The sequence below is a fragment of the Cynara cardunculus genome (assembly GCF_001531365.2).
Source record: "Cynara cardunculus var. scolymus isolate 2C chromosome LG 2, CcrdV1, whole genome shotgun sequence".
In the NCBI taxonomy this organism is placed as follows: Eukaryota; Viridiplantae; Streptophyta; class Magnoliopsida; order Asterales; family Asteraceae; genus Cynara; species Cynara cardunculus.
In genome coordinates, this window is record NC_037529.1 from 66,861,883 (window position 1) to 66,878,619 (window position 16,737).

At 34.7% G+C, this 16,737-nt stretch overlaps 5 protein-coding genes across 6 annotated transcripts in view; 3 read left to right on the forward strand and 2 right to left on the reverse strand.

Moving 5' to 3' along the window:
- The first annotated feature begins 209 nt into the window (after positions 1-209).
- LOC112507163 lies at positions 210-1,179 on the forward strand. Its single transcript, XM_025111605.1, has one exon. It carries the CDS (start codon positions 278-280, stop codon positions 731-733), a length of 456 nt encoding a protein of 151 aa, XP_024967373.1. The 5' UTR covers positions 210-277; the 3' UTR covers positions 734-1,179.
- Positions 1,180-1,901: 722 nt separating this feature from the next.
- LOC112508176 (60S ribosomal protein L18a-like protein) lies at positions 1,902-4,568 on the forward strand. The gene is made up of 4 exons (XM_025112958.1): positions 1,902-2,279; positions 3,222-3,297; positions 3,661-3,775; positions 4,191-4,568. Exons 1-4 carry the CDS (start codon positions 2,054-2,056, stop codon positions 4,260-4,262), a joined length of 489 nt encoding a protein of 162 aa, XP_024968726.1. The 5' UTR covers positions 1,902-2,053; the 3' UTR covers positions 4,263-4,568.
- A 3,400-nt stretch (positions 4,569-7,968) lies between these two features.
- Positions 7,969-9,317, reverse strand: LOC112508028 (major pollen allergen Ole e 10-like). Its single transcript, XM_025112809.1, has 4 exons — positions 9,247-9,317; positions 9,127-9,155; positions 8,359-8,593; positions 7,969-8,248 (listed from the first exon to the last, which is right to left on the reverse strand). Exons 1-4 carry the CDS (start codon positions 9,305-9,307, stop codon positions 8,223-8,225), a joined length of 351 nt encoding a protein of 116 aa, XP_024968577.1. The 5' UTR covers positions 9,308-9,317; the 3' UTR covers positions 7,969-8,222.
- A 3,958-nt stretch (positions 9,318-13,275) lies between these two features.
- LOC112506687 (fatty-acid-binding protein 3, chloroplastic) lies at positions 13,276-15,338 on the forward strand. 2 transcript variants are annotated; one of them, XM_025110918.1, is made up of 4 exons: positions 13,276-13,767; positions 14,090-14,191; positions 14,328-14,483; positions 14,830-15,338. In XM_025110918.1, the coding sequence occupies exons 1-4, from the start codon at positions 13,554-13,556 to the stop codon at positions 15,198-15,200; spliced, it is 843 nt and encodes a 280-aa protein (XP_024966686.1). In that variant the 5' UTR covers positions 13,276-13,553; the 3' UTR covers positions 15,201-15,338. The 2 variants fall into 2 exon arrangements, with proteins under 2 accessions (XP_024966686.1, XP_024966688.1); XM_025110920.1 differs by having other exon boundaries at positions 13,480-13,767; positions 14,093-14,191.
- Positions 15,302-16,737, reverse strand: part of LOC112506686 (receptor-like serine/threonine-protein kinase At1g78530) — a 3,727-nt gene continuing 2,291 nt past the window's right edge. The window contains exons 3-5 of the mRNA XM_025110917.1: positions 15,994-16,245; positions 15,640-15,773; positions 15,302-15,504 (exon numbers count right to left, since the gene is read on the reverse strand). Coding sequence (XP_024966685.1) covers positions 15,313-15,504; positions 15,640-15,773; positions 15,994-16,245 — 578 coding nt within the window. The 3' untranslated portion in view covers positions 15,302-15,312. The remainder of the gene's footprint in view (positions 15,505-15,639; positions 15,774-15,993; positions 16,246-16,737) is intronic.

Sequence of the window (16,737 nt, forward strand, 5' to 3'; positions counted from 1 at the left end):
ACCTGATTCTTCGTCTGACTCGTGCAGTTCGTTTTGCTGACCTAATAGTATTCTAAAGCAGAGATATGGTCCATCCTACTCAGCAACCTCTATGTTGTAGATCTAAAGATAATTGTACCATCATTTCATTAGGCCCCACTAATTAATTGACTTATAATATGGAATAAGTTTGTCTATATAAATCCACCCTCTTTCTTTCATTCATCATTGTGTTCTTATATTCTCACCTCATCTCCCTCTTTTCTTTCATTGATCTTCACCCCCTTTGATTTGCTTAATGGCCTCTCTGATCCAAGAAAACTGGGCAACCATCAATGACCAAGACGGTTTTGATGAGTTTGAGTCCTTGGAAATCGACGACACCCTGCTCATGTCTATACTCGAAGAACCACATGTGGACGACGAGTGTGACGACGAGAGATTATCGAGTGTCATTCAATCTTTAGAAGCAGAGATTAATCCTATTGTGATAGATGATCATGATATGAGTTTGGAGCTCGAATGGAACGTTGATTGGGAAGGTTGTCATCAGTTTTCAATCAATCAGAACATTTCAAGATCACATGAATTAGATTATAACTGGATGGAAATGGATGAGATGTACATCCAAGGGTATGAAGATGGGATGGGTGGTATCATAGAGTTTGGTGGTGTTAAAGATTACCCCCAATTTTCATATGGAAATAACATGGAGGAGCATGTGTATGGTGCCTTGTGGCAAGAAATTAATTGATTAATACCCTTAAAAAAGGTGTAGTAGCCCAAATATTTTGATTAATGGGACTTTTTTGTAAAGGAAATTGTAATATTTGGGGGTTTTCAGTTGCCCTTCGTTATCTAAATCGATTAAATATTCACAAAAAAAAACTGTTTTTGTTCACATGAGTTATTAGGTTAAAGCAGATTGCAGATGGGTTTTAAATACGATAACATAATTTCTCACGGGGGTATTGATGCTCGGTATGAAAGAAGTAGGGGGGGACAGCGAATTCGATCCCCTTTCAGATCCTTCATTTGTGTCAATTTCTGCTTGGATTTGCGAATCGTATACTCTTGTAACTTTTCAACTGTTGTCTCTTGGTGTCTATAAAAAGAACTGATACAACATTGTTTTTTCATCTTACGTACACAAAGTTGTAAACGCAACTGTGTTTTTTTTAAATATATTTTGTATGCTGATATGATTAGTTTTTCTTTTCGACTTATAAAGTTGTAATCTTTTTTATGAATCATGTTTATCAGTAAAAAAATCTAAAGTTTATCTGATCTGTATATAAGAAACATTTACATACCATTATTGGGTATCTAAAATACTGTGCAATTAGTTTTAAAATTTCTAATGACATGAAAATAAATCCACCGAAGGGTTTTTCTTAAATCATGAAAAAATCATTATTAATTAAGAAATTCGAGGTATATAAGAATATAACTGAAAGAGACGATCGATCATGGTGTGTACTTGGGTAGCTAAAAACAAACTCCATAGCATAAAAGATAAAGAAAACCATAAATCTTCTACTGAACGAATAAAACTTTTATATCTGAAAAAGAATATTAACAAATACTGGTATAAAAATCAATCAGCTGATTTTATTAAATTCAAACCATTCAAAAGCTTTGAGTCATCGATCTCAAACAAGACATGATTAAGAACGGGATCGATTAAAAACGTATCATTTAATTAGTTTTATCAATTTATCGACACCAAAACGTCACGTAAAATTTCAAATTTTTAGTAAAATTGAAGCTTAGAAGCAATCGGGCTTTTATCTTGATATTAATGGATTTGGGCCCCTGTTATACGAGTATAGCACTACAGTATTTAGCAAACAAATAGAAGGGTAAATATCCACGTGTCGGCATCCAATTAGCTGAAGGTGGGTTGGAATTATCTGTACTATTATTATTATTTCTGTTCGTGTATTTTTGTACGATTTTTCGAGTAGCGATCCAAGTTCACGAGATCAAAAAGATCCAAACAAACCATCTGATCGGAATCTACTAAAACCCTAGAATTTATTTCCTTTGATCAAATTCAATCTCCACAAAAATTATGAGTGAACCAGGGAAGGATTACAGCCAGCAGCAGTACCATCAAGATCAGCAGCAGCAGCAGCAACAGCAACAGCAACCGCCTCATCAGTATGGAACTTTCCAAGGGGTTCACAACTATCCTCCGCCGCCGCCGGTCATCGGTTTTCCTCAGCCTGTTCCACCTCCCGGCGCTCACGGTGGTTCTTCGGTCAACCCTTACGTTCATGGTTACCAGGCTGTTACAGGTATAAAAATTAAATTCTGTCGGATCAGAAGGTCAAATAGTCGATCGGAGTTCTTTTACTTTGTGTTGAAATTAATTAAGTGATTGTGAATCTAAATTAGATCTGTTTCAGAGAGATTTTGTTAAATGAGTTAGTATATGATGGGATTAACTCACAGAACATGCCAATGTGGATGATCAGGCTGTTAAATGAAGAGGTGGATCATTCAATCATAGATTTTTTTGTCAAAGAGTTTATTATATAGTGTTCAATTATTGGATGCTATTTTTTCTGCCAATTAGTGCAAGATGTTCGTTTTATCTTCACATATATGCATCTTCATGTATTTGGGCCGGTTCAAATGAGAATGGCTAAATACCATGACTCGTGAGAAAATAAGAAGGGAAAATGAAGTGAAGGTTTATATATGAATCATCGAAAAAAATCCATTTTTATAATGCATATGTGAACCCGTATGAATAATCTGTAACAATGGTTCAAATAGATATTTTTCGATTTTCTTTTCGGTGATTCACATATGAACGTGCCCTTAAATCTTCCCTTTTCATAATACTTATGGAGCTCTTTGAACCTCCCACTATATATATGTTTTTTATATATATTTGTGGTGCGACCTATGTAGCGGATTTAACTTACTCTCTGCATTTCTATATCTTTATATGATAATTTAGGAGATCACGTTTAAATGAGATGGATCATGAAGTTCCATGAGACTGGTTTTATGTAAGATGGATCATCAAGTTCTAGGGCAAAGCTTAGTACATATTGATGTACGGTAGTGTTTGAGTTTTAGAAATGTGGGGGGTGAAATCAAATGGCTGATGGGAAACTTGATATAAGAAGATAAGATTACAAAAAACATACCTCTTTTTGTGAACCATGAATGTCTGGGCACAGAATTTGTATCAGCTGTGAATTTTACAATTTGGTAGGATGTTCCAGGTTATGCGATTGCTGAAGGAAGACCTGTAAGAGAGAGGCGCCTTCCATGCTGTGGTATTGGTATCGGGTGGCTCTTGTAAGTAGTTATCGCCTTAAATACAAACAAGTCGAATACTACTGATAATTGGTATGCATTTACTCGCTTTTGAGCTAAATGGCATTTTCGTTTTTATCATTTGCACCATCTTTTTGTTGCTTTGCTTATAATGTGATAGGAAGTCGATTACACTGCCTAGATTCTTTCCAGATGCCCTTGATCATCACTTTTCACCAAACTGTATTAGCATCATTATTCAAAAGATTTATTATATATATAAACAGTGCTAGTTTACTGAGAAGTCCCTCCCCCACTCCCTTCCATAACTTTTGCTTTGATTGATGATGGGCTATTGTTAGAATGTGTTAGTTTTGATGTGATGTTGAGTGTTTCTTTTTGAAGGTTCATTATTGGTTTCTTCTTGGCGGCTATCCCCTGGTATGTTGGAGCATTCATTCTAATATGTGCCAGATATGATCACCGGGAGAAACCTGGATACATTGCTTGCCTAATTGCTGTAAGATATTCCCACTTCTCCGATCCTTATCTTCTCATTTGATGCCTAATCATAAGATATGCCCCTCCATTGTAATTCATACATGGCTCATTCCCAAATCCCAATATGCACAACAGTTCATCTTCCGTTGCTAAGGAGTTCCTTTACATATTTAGGAGTTGAAAGTGTGAATCTATGATTACAAAGATATTCAAGACTGCATAATTTAACTCCAGCAATGTCTTTTTTGATATAGCTTTCACATATACCTCCAAAAGTTGGACAAATCTAGGTATCAAAATGATAATCGATTTAGTTTTCTAAGTCGAATTACAGAAGAAAATGACTATTATTATATCAATTGGTGTTGAAGAAAACTCATTTCATTCACATATGAAGACATTTAGCTTTCAATTTTCTTTTGAATGTGTCTCAGGCAATCATTGGGACAATTGCTATCATTTTTGGTGTTACAAATGATGACTGGGACTGGGACTTGGACTGGTAGTGAGGCATGGCCAGCAAGCAAAGTCAGCTGTACAGAATTAAGCAAGGGGTGGGTTGATGCATATATGAAATCAATTCAGTTTAAGGTTTGATTACGCTTTCTACTGTAATGGGTGTATTACAGTGAATTTGTAACATCAATTATGAATATAAACTATTACTAGTGATTGTTACACATTCATGAGAGATTGTGATGTTTTTAGGTGGTTGTAATAGTGACTTCCATCTGGGTGAGTCTTGAATATTTATTGATGTATGTTTATCGTTAAATGTAGTCACTTTTATGCATTATGAATTGCTCTTGATCAACCTTTGTAAAAGAATTTACATCGGATCTTGATAATTGATCATACAAAGGTTTTAAGGTAGATCACAGTCTACACTCTACAGGGATTTTTAAGTTTTTTGATTGACTTTGAACAACTCTTTCAGCTTTTTTGATTGAAGTCCCTTGAATATCTTAATATCTTATTATACACCATCCGAAGTTTAGCGGATGGAATTTTGATGCCTCAAAACATCAGCTTTTGCACGTTGTCATGGATTCAAAAATCCAATATGAATTTGATTCAGCAGAATGTACAAATGTTTAAATAGCACATACAGATGGATACGTAACAATAATGAACATATTCAAATGTCAAACAAAATTGCCAGAGTGTACGAGTCCTATCTATGGCGGTCTTCAACGTCAGATCTGGTAATGCAAAACATCTTCCGCTACAGGATCCACGATCACAACACAAGTAATCCTAACTTGATAGGATCTTTTTACTAAAAATAAAAATTGGCGCCCTATTACATAAGGTTTACAGAACCATAAGTGCATTTTCGATGCTTAACAAAAACCTTAAACCACTTATCAACCACAAAAAACGTCACTTTCATTCAGAGCTATGCAAAAGTCATCCAAATATGTTATATAGTATATATTTTCAATCTCGATCTTGAATATATTATTATTATTGAAAGTTGAAACTCTGAGAGAAAATGTGTTGTGGAACTACTTTTTCATTCATTTATGTATATTGATATCTTTTACTTCTGGTTGAAAGAAATTATATAATTTAAATGATTTTTAGATAACTTATAATTTTATATATATTTTGGTATGGGCAAAGCCCAACTCGTTTATAAGGTAGGTATCGGCAATGCAACCTCACTAAGGCCCTGTTCGGTTGTTTTTCTATCATGCTTTGTATGGGTTAAGATATCTGTAGGGATTTAGTTGTCTATATGGATTGGGTTAGGTTAAATAGTTGTTCGGTTGTTGTGTCTGAATAATATAAATTACAATTTTACCCTTATTTCTTTTTTCTTCAATTGTTTTGGATGATACATTATAACCCTTAATGGGTTCGTTCAATTCATGGATATCATCGCCGGAAAACACATCATCAAACTGCAACTTATCATCTCCTTCATCACTACAAAAGAGACGAACTTTAGGGGCCACAGCAACCTTCTGCACAGTCTCATCAGCCGGAATCCTATCGGAACTTAAACTCCGGTGACTTTCAACGGAATCATCGTCACTATCACAATCGACGGTCAAAGGAGCAACAAGTATACCCAGTTTTACAGGCGAGAAGATACCAAAATCGTTGACACCTGGTCCATTAAATCCCTCAACAACACTACTACTTTCTTCAACAAGATAGCTTTCTATCACCATTTCTTCATCTGGGTTGGAGACTATTGGAGCTTCTTAAACCTAATGGACTACCAACATAAATGGGCAAATGTTCATAAACATATGTACCAGTTATTCATCAAAATGGCAGAAATCAAATTTAGTAAATAATTAGAAACCATTTAGTTTACAGGATTCATTAGGAATTGAAATTAGATAAAAGAATAAAAGTGGATTTCAGTGAAATCCTATGAATATTGAAATTAAGATATTTAAACCATTTCAATCAACAGAGAAAACTATCAAACTTCACTACATTTTGCAGCAAAAAAAACCCTTTCGAATCAACCAAATATATATACATCCTAAATCCCTAATAAATGTCAATAAGCCAAATTTTAGAATTCTAAGAGAAGATCAACATTTCAACTTTAAAGAGAATAAAAAAACTTAGATGGTGAGGGTGTTGATATGTTAGGGTACATATGGGGCAGTTCCCTGAATTAAACACGACGGAAAATACAGGAGAACGTGCAAACCCTTGAGGCTGCCCCCATGATATCCATATAATTGATTTAGGCCGGGTGAAATTGAGATCTCGAATTCATATTAATCGCGAAATCCCATTGGATCGGCCATGATTTCCTGCTGCTAAACTTAATTACAAAGATAATGAAAAACATGTATGTATGTGTGTAAAACCTCGATTTGAGCAGAAGCATGATAAAAAACTCACTTCAACGGTAGAAACCGAGGGCTGTTTCGTTATATGCCGGCAACGGAACTCAGGCGGCATGGCCAAAAGGCGGTCGTCTGGTTCTCTCAAAAGGCAAGTTGATTTCTAAACCAGACTTGTCTTTGCTATTTATAGCACCAGATTCTAAACCCTACCCTAGGAGTCCCAAATGGGTTTAATGAATTGGGCTGTTTCATCTGTTTATGGCCCATTTAGATGTTGTTTGATAATATTTTGATTAACTAGGTCTAGAATGCATAATGTAGCGAAATACATCTCGATTTTAATGTTATGTTTTATTTCTTTCTTTGTCTAGTCAATGTCATAATACGGTTTTATGTTATTTTGAGAAAACAATAATATTTTTGTTTTTTTAATAAAATATAAATATGAATATATCATAAAAAATTGAAAAAAATATTGATATTTGTATCAAATTAACTATTTTAAATTTCTCCATTTTTTATGTATTTTTTTAATTCATTTTTTATTTTTAGTTTAATAATATATTTTTTTATAAATATAATAATTAAGTATTTTGTTAGAAGTCAATGGCTATCATAATCATATTTTAGATTTTTTTTATTTAAAACGAGATGTTTATTCTCTATTTAATTATGTTTGTCTGTAGTTAGTTACATGAATTTAAACATAAAGTTTTAATAAATTGTACTTACGCATAATTTACTTGTAATCTTAAATTTGAAGTAAAAAAACAGTTTTTAAGAGTTTTTGTCAAATGTTTTATAATATAGTATAGATATATAATTCTAGTCACGTGGTTGTTTGTAATTTATTATCCAAAACTGTTTGTTTATGTCGTTTAGATGCTTGGACTTCAAAACTGACATTTCGTGAGCTCTCTGATCGTTTAATGTTGGATTTAATATTTAAAGACACATCAAAATTATTATTTGACAAATGGGATGAAGATAATGGTATTATTAATCACGATTCGATGGTGATTGGATTTTTAACTGGTTTTTAGAAGTATTTAAAAGTACAACCAAACATATCTGGTGTATATTATCCTACTAGTTATTTAGTGTTGAATATATAACAAATAATAAAGACAATCTATTATGTGGATGCAAAAAATAACCAGGGATTCAAACATCACCAAAGGTGAAGAGAAGAGAGTGTATAAGTTTATTTGTTGTATTTGTCTGTATTCATATTAATCTCAATAATTTACAACTGTAAAACATCAGCCTTCAGTGACATTAGTCACCACCTACTAACTACTAACAGACTCCAACTAGCTTGCCACGTCATCAATCCATGTATGATATGGAAATTAACACTCAAACAAGAAAAGTTATGAATTTTGAAGCATAACATTTAATGAGGATTGACAACAGAAAACCACAAGATGAATTTTGAATCAATAGTGATTTTTCTTGGATGTTATTTAGGATACTGGAACTAGTTGAGGTGTGCACAAGCTGGTTCGAACACGTACAGTCAACAAAAAAGTTTGATTCAATAAACGACAATCACAGTCAATAAGTAACTATTTCTCATTGTAAATCTATCGTTACTACACCCGCCAACGAGTAGAAAACATCTATAACTTCTTCCATGCCGATCATCTACAAGTATGGGCAGCCTCCGTAACCTACAAAAACCGTGCAAACATCTCCTTTTCAGCGTGTAAATGTCTAAAGATCGAGTAAAAGTATGAAATTGACATCAAATTTTTGGTGAGACGTGGAGTTTATCGCTTACTTGGGTCGCTGACTGTAATGAGACCCGAGTTTTTAAACTGACAGTTCCAATTGTTTCTTCCTTTGGACTGGTAGTACAAATTCATGGCTATGGAGGCATGGTTGATTACGTTATCTGGCGTATAACAAGCGCCACCCTTTTGCAGGATCGCGCAGTCCACTTGCGAGCACGAAAAATTTATATTCTCCAAGAGCGTCGCCTGGCTTGACGATGGCTTCGCCACACACCAAGTTTTCTGCCAAAAAAAGATGGTCGATTTTAGTTACAGATCACGGCAAATCTTGAAGATTATTCGTAATGTTAGACAAGATGGATATGATAAGAAAACGGTTAGAAATGCATTACAACAAAATCGAGTTTATGGGCCAACAAAAAGTGTCTTAATAGAGTACTTCATAAGACCAAACATTTGTGTGTCATATCTAAAAGTGTTGTAATAAGTCATCAAGCTTTTTTATAACACTTTTGAAACAAAGTGTCGTATTAACCTTTTATACAAGTGTCCTATAGCCACTATCTTGTTATATGACACATTATTTTTAAATAGTGTGATATAAACGGAATAGAACACTTTGTTTCAACAGTGTCCTAAAAACTTGTTTAAGACGTTTAAAAGCGTCATATAAACTTATTACACCTCTAGATAGGACACACAAGTGTTTGGTCCTATACATTAAGTAATCTATAAGGACAGTCGAACATTCATAGTGTACTATAAACCCGATTTTGTTGTAGTGATTCTCATGGAAATCTGATTCAGCTTATCACCTGTGCATGAACCAATCTCAAAGTCCCAACTGCAGAAGAAGAAGAAGAATCAAATAAGCTAATTGAAGCAAGAATCATGGCAGAAATGTGTTCAAGAATGCATAGAAGAAATCAAGATACCTGAAAAGGAGAGGAGGAGGAGGAAGAAGAAAAGAGAAGCAGATAGTTTCCCTTCAGCCATGGCATCAAGTGATGATATGTGATCTCCTCAAACAGACGTATTTAATGGATGTCTGAGTGGGGGAATTGAATTCTTAAAGGGTACAATTAAGATATGAAAAAAGGGCTTAAAGATTTCAGTCCCTTTACAGCTCCATTTGTTCCTCTCATCTTTTCCAGATGATATGTAACTTCTGCATAAAAACTGGTACTTTTGCAAGATTTCTTGAATCTGATGTTTATTGGGAAAAAGAAAGAGACTTGAAGCATGATGAGTTTGAGGTACTTTAGTTTAGATCATGTGAGGTGAGAGCCCTAAGGCTTAAAGTACTTAATCCCATGTGATTTTTTAAACCAAATTTTTATTTTTATACATTTTTTATTAATTAAATATTATTACAAATTAACTTATATCATAATATTCGTTGCTTCAACTACAACGGTGGTGCCTGATTGGTTTGATCTTGACTCTAAATGTCAAAAGTACCACGAGGTTTCAAGTTCAAATCCAAGGATTTTCTATTGGCTCCTCTCCCATGGTTTTTTTTTTTTTTTTTTCTGTCAAGGGTGTTTCCATATTACAACGAAATTGATTTTACAAGACGCTTAAAATGTCTAAACATCTTAATAAAATGTTTTCTAAGAATTAAGTTTAAATGACCAAACCAAAAAGTGTCATATCTAAAAGTGTTGCAATTGGTTTAAAAGATGTTTTTAGGCGTTTCAATAAGTTTTTTAGGATACTTTTTTAAATAAAAATGTTTGATTAGCTATTTTTATACGACATTATTTGAAAATTGTCTTATAAACACAAGTATTCTACAAAAAGATAGTTTCTAGGACAGTTCTCAAAAGTGCTCTATAAAATAGTTTATATAACATTTTATTTTAAAAGTTTCTTAAAAACTTGTCAAAACGCCAAAAAAAACATCTTATAAACCTATTATAACACTTTTTGATAGAATGTTTTGTAGTTTGGTCCTACAAAATTGAGTTCTATAAAATATTATATTAGAACACTTAAACATTTTAGACGTCATATAAAGCCAATTTTCTTGTAGTGCCACTTGAAGCTTGATGTTCTCTTATATATCTCTCCTTTACTTTATGTTGGTTTATTATCGTGCGTCATATGGTATTGTTGTTTTCGGCCACCTTTGTGTTATGGGGTTTACTAATTTCTGTTTCAGCTCTCGTTTGGAGCATTGTTGGCGAAGTTGCAACACGTATGCTCTGGTTATTGCGAAGGCGGTCTCGGTTCGCATTTGATCCAAAGGATTGACGGAATGCAAAGGGCATAGCGAATTGACTTGACTTGTATGTGTTTTATGAGACACTAGATGATCCTTAGGGCTGAGAGGGAGCCTTCTCGTCAGTCATTTTCAAAGTCAGAGTTTGCTTTTTTGAGAGGCGCAAGGTGACAAAGGAAACATTAGCGAATTTATCATTTTGTGATATTTTGGAATATCACCTTCAGTTGCTAGAAGATTACATGGATGGGGAATTATCACACACATTCTCATTTAACAGCTGATGGTGGTATTCTAGAATGTTCTAGAATATTGATTCACTAATGTCTTTGTTTGTTACTCTACACTTCTCAAACTCAAACTCGAAGTTGTAAATGACGACAAGAAAGCTTCCTCTCTACCTTAAGATAGTCCCTTGTTGCCTTATAAAATACAAGAAGTCATGTCAGTACTTAAAACTAGAACTGATGTGTTAAGAGTGTTCATTAATTACTGTTTACTGTTTCTTACTGGGCTAGTGGTACCCACAACCTTTGTCCTACAATATCGCTGACCGAGGTTGTCTGGGTAAAGATCAAGAGCCTCACTTATTCGGTTAACGATTACGTGGTTACTGGTAGTAAGCGGCCCCTATGTATGGAATAAACTCTGAATACCATTTTGGCGACCTTCTACGCGACTTCCACAAGTCGCTCAATGTGTAGCGTACAACTCAGTACGTTTCAATCCAACTTGGACTCGAGTTCGACATTCGCCTTCAAAGTCGCTCAAAGCTACGTGACATGACCAAGTTGAGTTCGAAGTTGCTTTCGGCTTAGAATAGTATAGCAGGAGAGTTCAAGTGTGTCTTCCAATGATAGACGGGACTTAGGGACCATTTACCAAAGACTTTGGCAGCACCTGGATTCAAGCTCGAGGAAGATAAGATTTCCACTTCATCTCCTGAGCCTTAAACATTGCACCACAACCCAAGTGGCGTTACAACAAAATTATGTTTATAGGACGTCAGTCAATTCATAAGCGTCCTAATAGTCTGTTTTATAAGGCTTAATTTATAGGATCAAAATATTAAGCATTGTATCTGAAAACATTGTAATAAATTTATAGGACATTTGTACGTGTTGTAACAGGTTTTTTAAGACATTTTTATAAAAAAGGAACGTCGTATTAACTATTTTATAGAACATTATTTGAAAAAGATTCATATAAAAACAAGTAACCTATAAAAAGATGAGTTTATCGGATGTTTCTCAAAAATGTCCTTTAAAATAGCTAATGCAATGTTTTGTATTAAAAATGTCCTAAAAACTTGTTAAGACGTTTAAAAGCATCTTATAAATTTCTTACAACGCCTTTAGATAAGACATTTTATTTTTAGTCCTATAAATCGTGTCTTATAAAACAGTCTATTAAAACACTTACGAATGCTAATAAACCCAAGTTTGTTATAATGTCACTTCACTTAGGTTGTGATGCACCGGTTAAGGCTTAGGGAATATAGTGGAAATTATCTCCTTGAGTTGATCCTGTGCTACCAGCCCTTTCCACCATGGAAGTTCCTTTACAATGACTCCAAGCCATTTATGGTCACGCGGGGATTAGTCGGTGTGTGTAAGTCGGTCTGAAAACCTACAGTTTCAAAATTAAGTCTTATAAAACAGTCTGTTAGGACCCTTAGGAATTATTAGCATCATATAAACCCAATTTTATTGTAACATAGTTACAAGCAAATATAGCAACTGCACGCAAAACAAGCTACCAAGATTTAACATGATTCCGCTATGATATTTTTTAGAGTGTGCATCAACAAAGAGAAAGGTTTGTTTTTTCTCTATAATTGTCTTTTATGAGTCAGTAGATGATCCTTACGGACCATCTAGGGTTGAGAGGGAGCCTTCTTGTCAGTCATTTTCAAAGTCGAAGTTTGTGTTTATGAGAGGTGCAAGGCGATAAAGGAGGACATTAGCGAATTAATATTCTGCAATATTTTAGAATATCACCCTCTCGGCTGCTAGAAGATTACATGGATGGGGAATTATCACACACATTTTCTGTTAGCAGCTGATGATGGTATTCTAGAATGTTCTAGAAAATTGATTCGCTAACGTCCTCCTTTGTTACCTTACGCTTCTCAAACTCAAACTCGAAGTTGTAAATGACTACAAGAAAGCTCCCTCTCAAACCTTGAGAGTCCCTTGCTATTGCCTCATAAAACACAAGAAGTCATGTCAGTACTTAAAACTAGAATTTATGTGTTAAGAGGTTAAGGGCATGTTTATTGAACACTTGTGAAGACCCTAACGGATCCCATGAACCAACTCAACCGATTTTTGGTGGGGTATGAAAGATGTATCCGCTAAACTTTGAGGGATGCTCCGAGATTAGAAAATACAAGGGACATCAAACAAAAATCGAAAAATCCCTCAAAATCAACCAAAATAACGAAAAAATCGCTCAAAATCAACCAGAAAACCGGAAAAAAAATTTGAAATCAAACAAAAACCCGGAAAATCCCTCAAAGTTAAAAGAAAAGCTTAAAAACGGTAGAATTCTGCTAAAAACACATGGAAAGACTTTAAAGATACCGAAAACTTCACATTTTTAGTAGGCTCCTAAGCATATCTTGTATTTCCTGCTATAAATCATGAACACATACACACAGCAAATGGTCATTAACTTAACATAGAAACAGAAGAGATACAAACTTGTTTCAAGATTTCTTGACTAATGAAATAAAAACATTAGAACAAGCATAAAATGACCCAGATCTCTGACTTGAAACACACCCATTTCTATAAATCAACTTCCCTTTTCTTTTTACAACGATAGCCCTAACATTTGTTATTTTTATTTAGAGTTTAAGGAAAAAAAAACAAAAATCAAGAAAACCATGGTCAGGCATATCCAGTTGTCCACAAGTCTTCAATTCTTTGGGGCCCTGCGGATATGGATGAAGTGAGTAAAAGAGGGTTGAACCTGGAAGTTGCTTTTACTGATTGAAGGAACTCACAGAAAGATATGGTTGGAGGTGGAGGAATAGGAATTGGAGCAACTCCCAGATCAGTTTCGCTTTTGCCCCACAACAGATTTCGACCCCCAAATTCAAATCCAATTCCTAGAAATAGAACCCATTTTCTAGAAAGAAATAGAATTCCACCCACCAAGTTATCTGTCCACAAGTTTTCCCCTATCCGCATCCCTTCCTTCTCCATTAAAGCTACTGCTTCTTCAGGTTATTTCCTACTTTTATTTTTGTTTCTTTGTTTTCTTCCAATTTGACATTATTTATAAAAGAAACCCTTTATGGAATCATTGTATATCGTTGTGCACATTTGAATCGAAACTCTAATTGGGAATCTTATAAGTTTCTTATTCTCTGAAATCATGGAGTTTTTTTTAGCAAAACAGTGTATATGAAATTCTAATTGTGGATTCTTGCAAGTTCCTTCAGTATTTTTATAAAAATCAAGAAATCTTTCAAAAGGAACAGACTTTCAACCTTGTGCCGAAGTACTGATCATTTGCTATCTGTGTGTGTGATCATGGATCTATAGTAGGAAATACAGAATATGTGGAGGAGCCTGCTACAAATGTGAAATTTCAATCATCTTTGAGTCTTCCTGGTTGCCCAAGTTCATTATCTTTGATTGGAACAGGTTAACCTCTAATGCATCACTTCTAGTTTTCACTTCACTTCTAGAGAATGCTCTCAAAATGAATCCCGATTTCTGGGTTCGTCTGATCTTTTTATAATCTGCACAAATCTAAGACTATCTCTTCATCTTATTCTAGGATTCAGAGAAAAAGTTTTTGCAATAATAGGCGTTAAGGTCTATGCCGCTGGACTATACCTAAACCCCTCTATCTTGGATAAGTTAGAAGCCTGGAAAGGACGAAATGCAGCTGAAATTCAAGAGGATTCATCTTTGTTCAACTTAATCTATCAGGGTACTTACAGTTTTCCTGTGTGTGTACACACACACACACTTGATGAGGGAGATTTAGGGGAAAACCTTCAAAAAATTAAAAATTAAAACGAGGAACACCCTAGTGATCATTCATCTGGACGGTATACATATGTCCATATAAGTAATTGAAGTTGTTTCTTGGTTTTTATGCACAAGTGCATACTGAACAAATTGTTTACAAACTACTTGTATGCACATGTGCATACCATCCAGATGAACGGTTCCCAAGATGTTCCTCGGTTTTTCACTTTTTTGCGGTTTTTCCAGAACCTGATCCTATACTTGATGGTAGCTAAATGCTTACAGGATCTTCTAATGAAGTGCAGATCCTCTAGAGAAATCATTACAGATAGTTCTAGTCAGAGATGTTGATGGCAAAACTTTCTGGGATGCTCTAGATGAAGCCATCTCCCCAAGAATCAAATCACCCCAAGTTGATGAAACTGCCCTCTCCACATTCCGTGGGATCTTTCAAAATCGGCCATTAAAGAAAGGAACTTCCATATTCTTGACTTGGCTTCACCCCTCCAAAATGCTAGTTCACTTATCAGCCGAAGGGATTCCATCGGCTGCAGATGCCACAATCCAATCAGAAAATGTGACAATCTCCCTCTTTGACGTATTTTTTGGCCGTGGCCCTGTTTCTCCTTCCTTAAAAGCTTCAGTTAGCAACTGTTTGGCTTCAATTCTCAGATAAACTCAGTGATCTGTTAGTTTCATGATACTTTATTTCTAACGAGTAGGAACTTCCTGAACTGAGTCCTTGTTAGATTTCCGAACAACAAAAAGAGTGGTGACCGTGATTATGATCATAGAAGGTGATCTTGTTTGATCTTTTCTAGCATCTTTAGAACTTCTGACATGCTTGGTCTTTTGGATGGCTCCGTTTCTAGGCACATTAGTGCGATACTAAATACCTGATCAATTTCATCTTTAGGGTAATCCTCTAATCTGTTATCGAGCACATAATCTTCCTTCTTATCTTGAACAACTGTTTTCACCTGTTGTAGCATGATAGTTCACAATTTCAGTATCGGTCAAACACTGAAAAGGGTTGAATCTTAAAGACTTGAAAAGGTAGAATCTTTGACTATAAGGACTTAAAACGGGTCGAATCTTTGACTATAAGGACTTACCCAAGTTACAAGCTTGGTTCCTTCTTCGATAAATGCTTCATCTGTAGGCTTTCTCCCAGTTAAAAGCTCAAGTAGTACAACACCAAAACTATATACATCTCCTTTCGTTGTTGCCCTTCCCGTGTCAAAATACTCTATAAACACAAGTGTTATGTTAATGAGGTAGGTTCAAATGAGAACCTGAGAACCAATTATTCATGTTTTATTCATAATGAATGTCGTGATAGATATTCACAATGAAAACTATTCATAATGAAACATGATGAAAATGAACTAATATTCATGATTATTCATTATGAATAATACATAAAATAGTTTATAATTGTGATCAGGATAGGTGTAGTGAGGCCATACCAGGGGCAAAGTATCCGAAAGTCCCAGCTACGAGAGTAGAAACGTGAGTCTGGCCTTGCTCCATCAATGTTGCCAACCCGAAATCAGAAACTCTAGCCTCCAAGTTTTCATCCAACAAAATGTTGCTCGATTTGATATCTCTATGGATGATACGAGGGATACAATCATGATGAAGATATGATATTCCCCTTGCAGCACCTACTGCTATTTTGTATCTTGCAGACCAATCTAAGACCTTTTCCATCGTTCTTCCTGCATCAGTCATACTCACCATTAACAATAATCGTTTGCATATCTTCCCACCAATCTCTAAAGATAAACTACGATAACCGTCGAAGCCACATTGGCTAGGCTTCGACCCTTTCTCTTCGATTCGAGGGCTCTTTTGGAGAGTGATTTAATGGAGTTCCACATATTATTACATGGTATCAGAGCAAATGTCTGCCACTCCAAGGACATGAAACTTTAGGACAATTTGTGCCCATTCTTTTGGAATATTCTCACAATAACGATAGGGGAGTGCTAATGGCACCCCTTTAGTAGGGGAGTTGATTGTCTTGAAAATTGTGCCAATCATTTTTTGTCATAAACATCAACTCATTTAATTATATATTTATATTTTATTAATCTTGTTTTATTTTATATATTTATATTAAAAAATATATATTATTTTATTATTTTTATGTTATTTTATTATTTTATACTTTTGATTTTATATATTACAATTTATTATATATTATTTAC

Coding starts and splice junctions, on each gene's coding strand:
- LOC112507163 (XM_025111605.1), top strand. CDS start 278: ATGGCCTCTCTGATCCAAGAAAACTGGGCAACCATCAATGACCAAGAC.
- LOC112508176 (XM_025112958.1), top strand. CDS start 2,054: ATGAGTGAACCAGGGAAGGATTACAGCCAGCAGCAGTACCATCAAGAT. Junction 2,280..3,221: donor TGGTTACCAGGCTGTTACAG/GTATAAAAATTA, acceptor AGGATGTTCCAG/GTTATGCGATTGCTGAAGGA. Junction 3,776..4,190: donor ACATTGCTTGCCTAATTGCT/GTAAGATATTCC, acceptor AATGTGTCTCAG/GCAATCATTGGGACAATTGC.
- LOC112508028 (XM_025112809.1), bottom strand. CDS start 9,307: ATGGCTGAAGGGAAACTATCTGCTTCTCTTTTCTTCTTCCTCCTCCTC. Junction 9,156..9,246: donor CCTCCTCCTCTCCTTTTCAG/GTATCTTGATTT, acceptor CTTCTTCTGCAG/TTGGGACTTTGAGATTGGTT. Junction 8,594..9,126: donor TGAGATTGGTTCATGCACAG/GTGATAAGCTGA, acceptor TTTTTTTGGCAG/AAAACTTGGTGTGTGGCGAA.
- LOC112506687 (XM_025110918.1), top strand. CDS start 13,554: ATGGTTGGAGGTGGAGGAATAGGAATTGGAGCAACTCCCAGATCAGTT. Junction 13,768..14,089: donor TAAAGCTACTGCTTCTTCAG/GTTATTTCCTAC, acceptor ATGGATCTATAG/TAGGAAATACAGAATATGTG. Junction 14,484..14,829: donor GTTCAACTTAATCTATCAGG/GTACTTACAGTT, acceptor AATGAAGTGCAG/ATCCTCTAGAGAAATCATTA.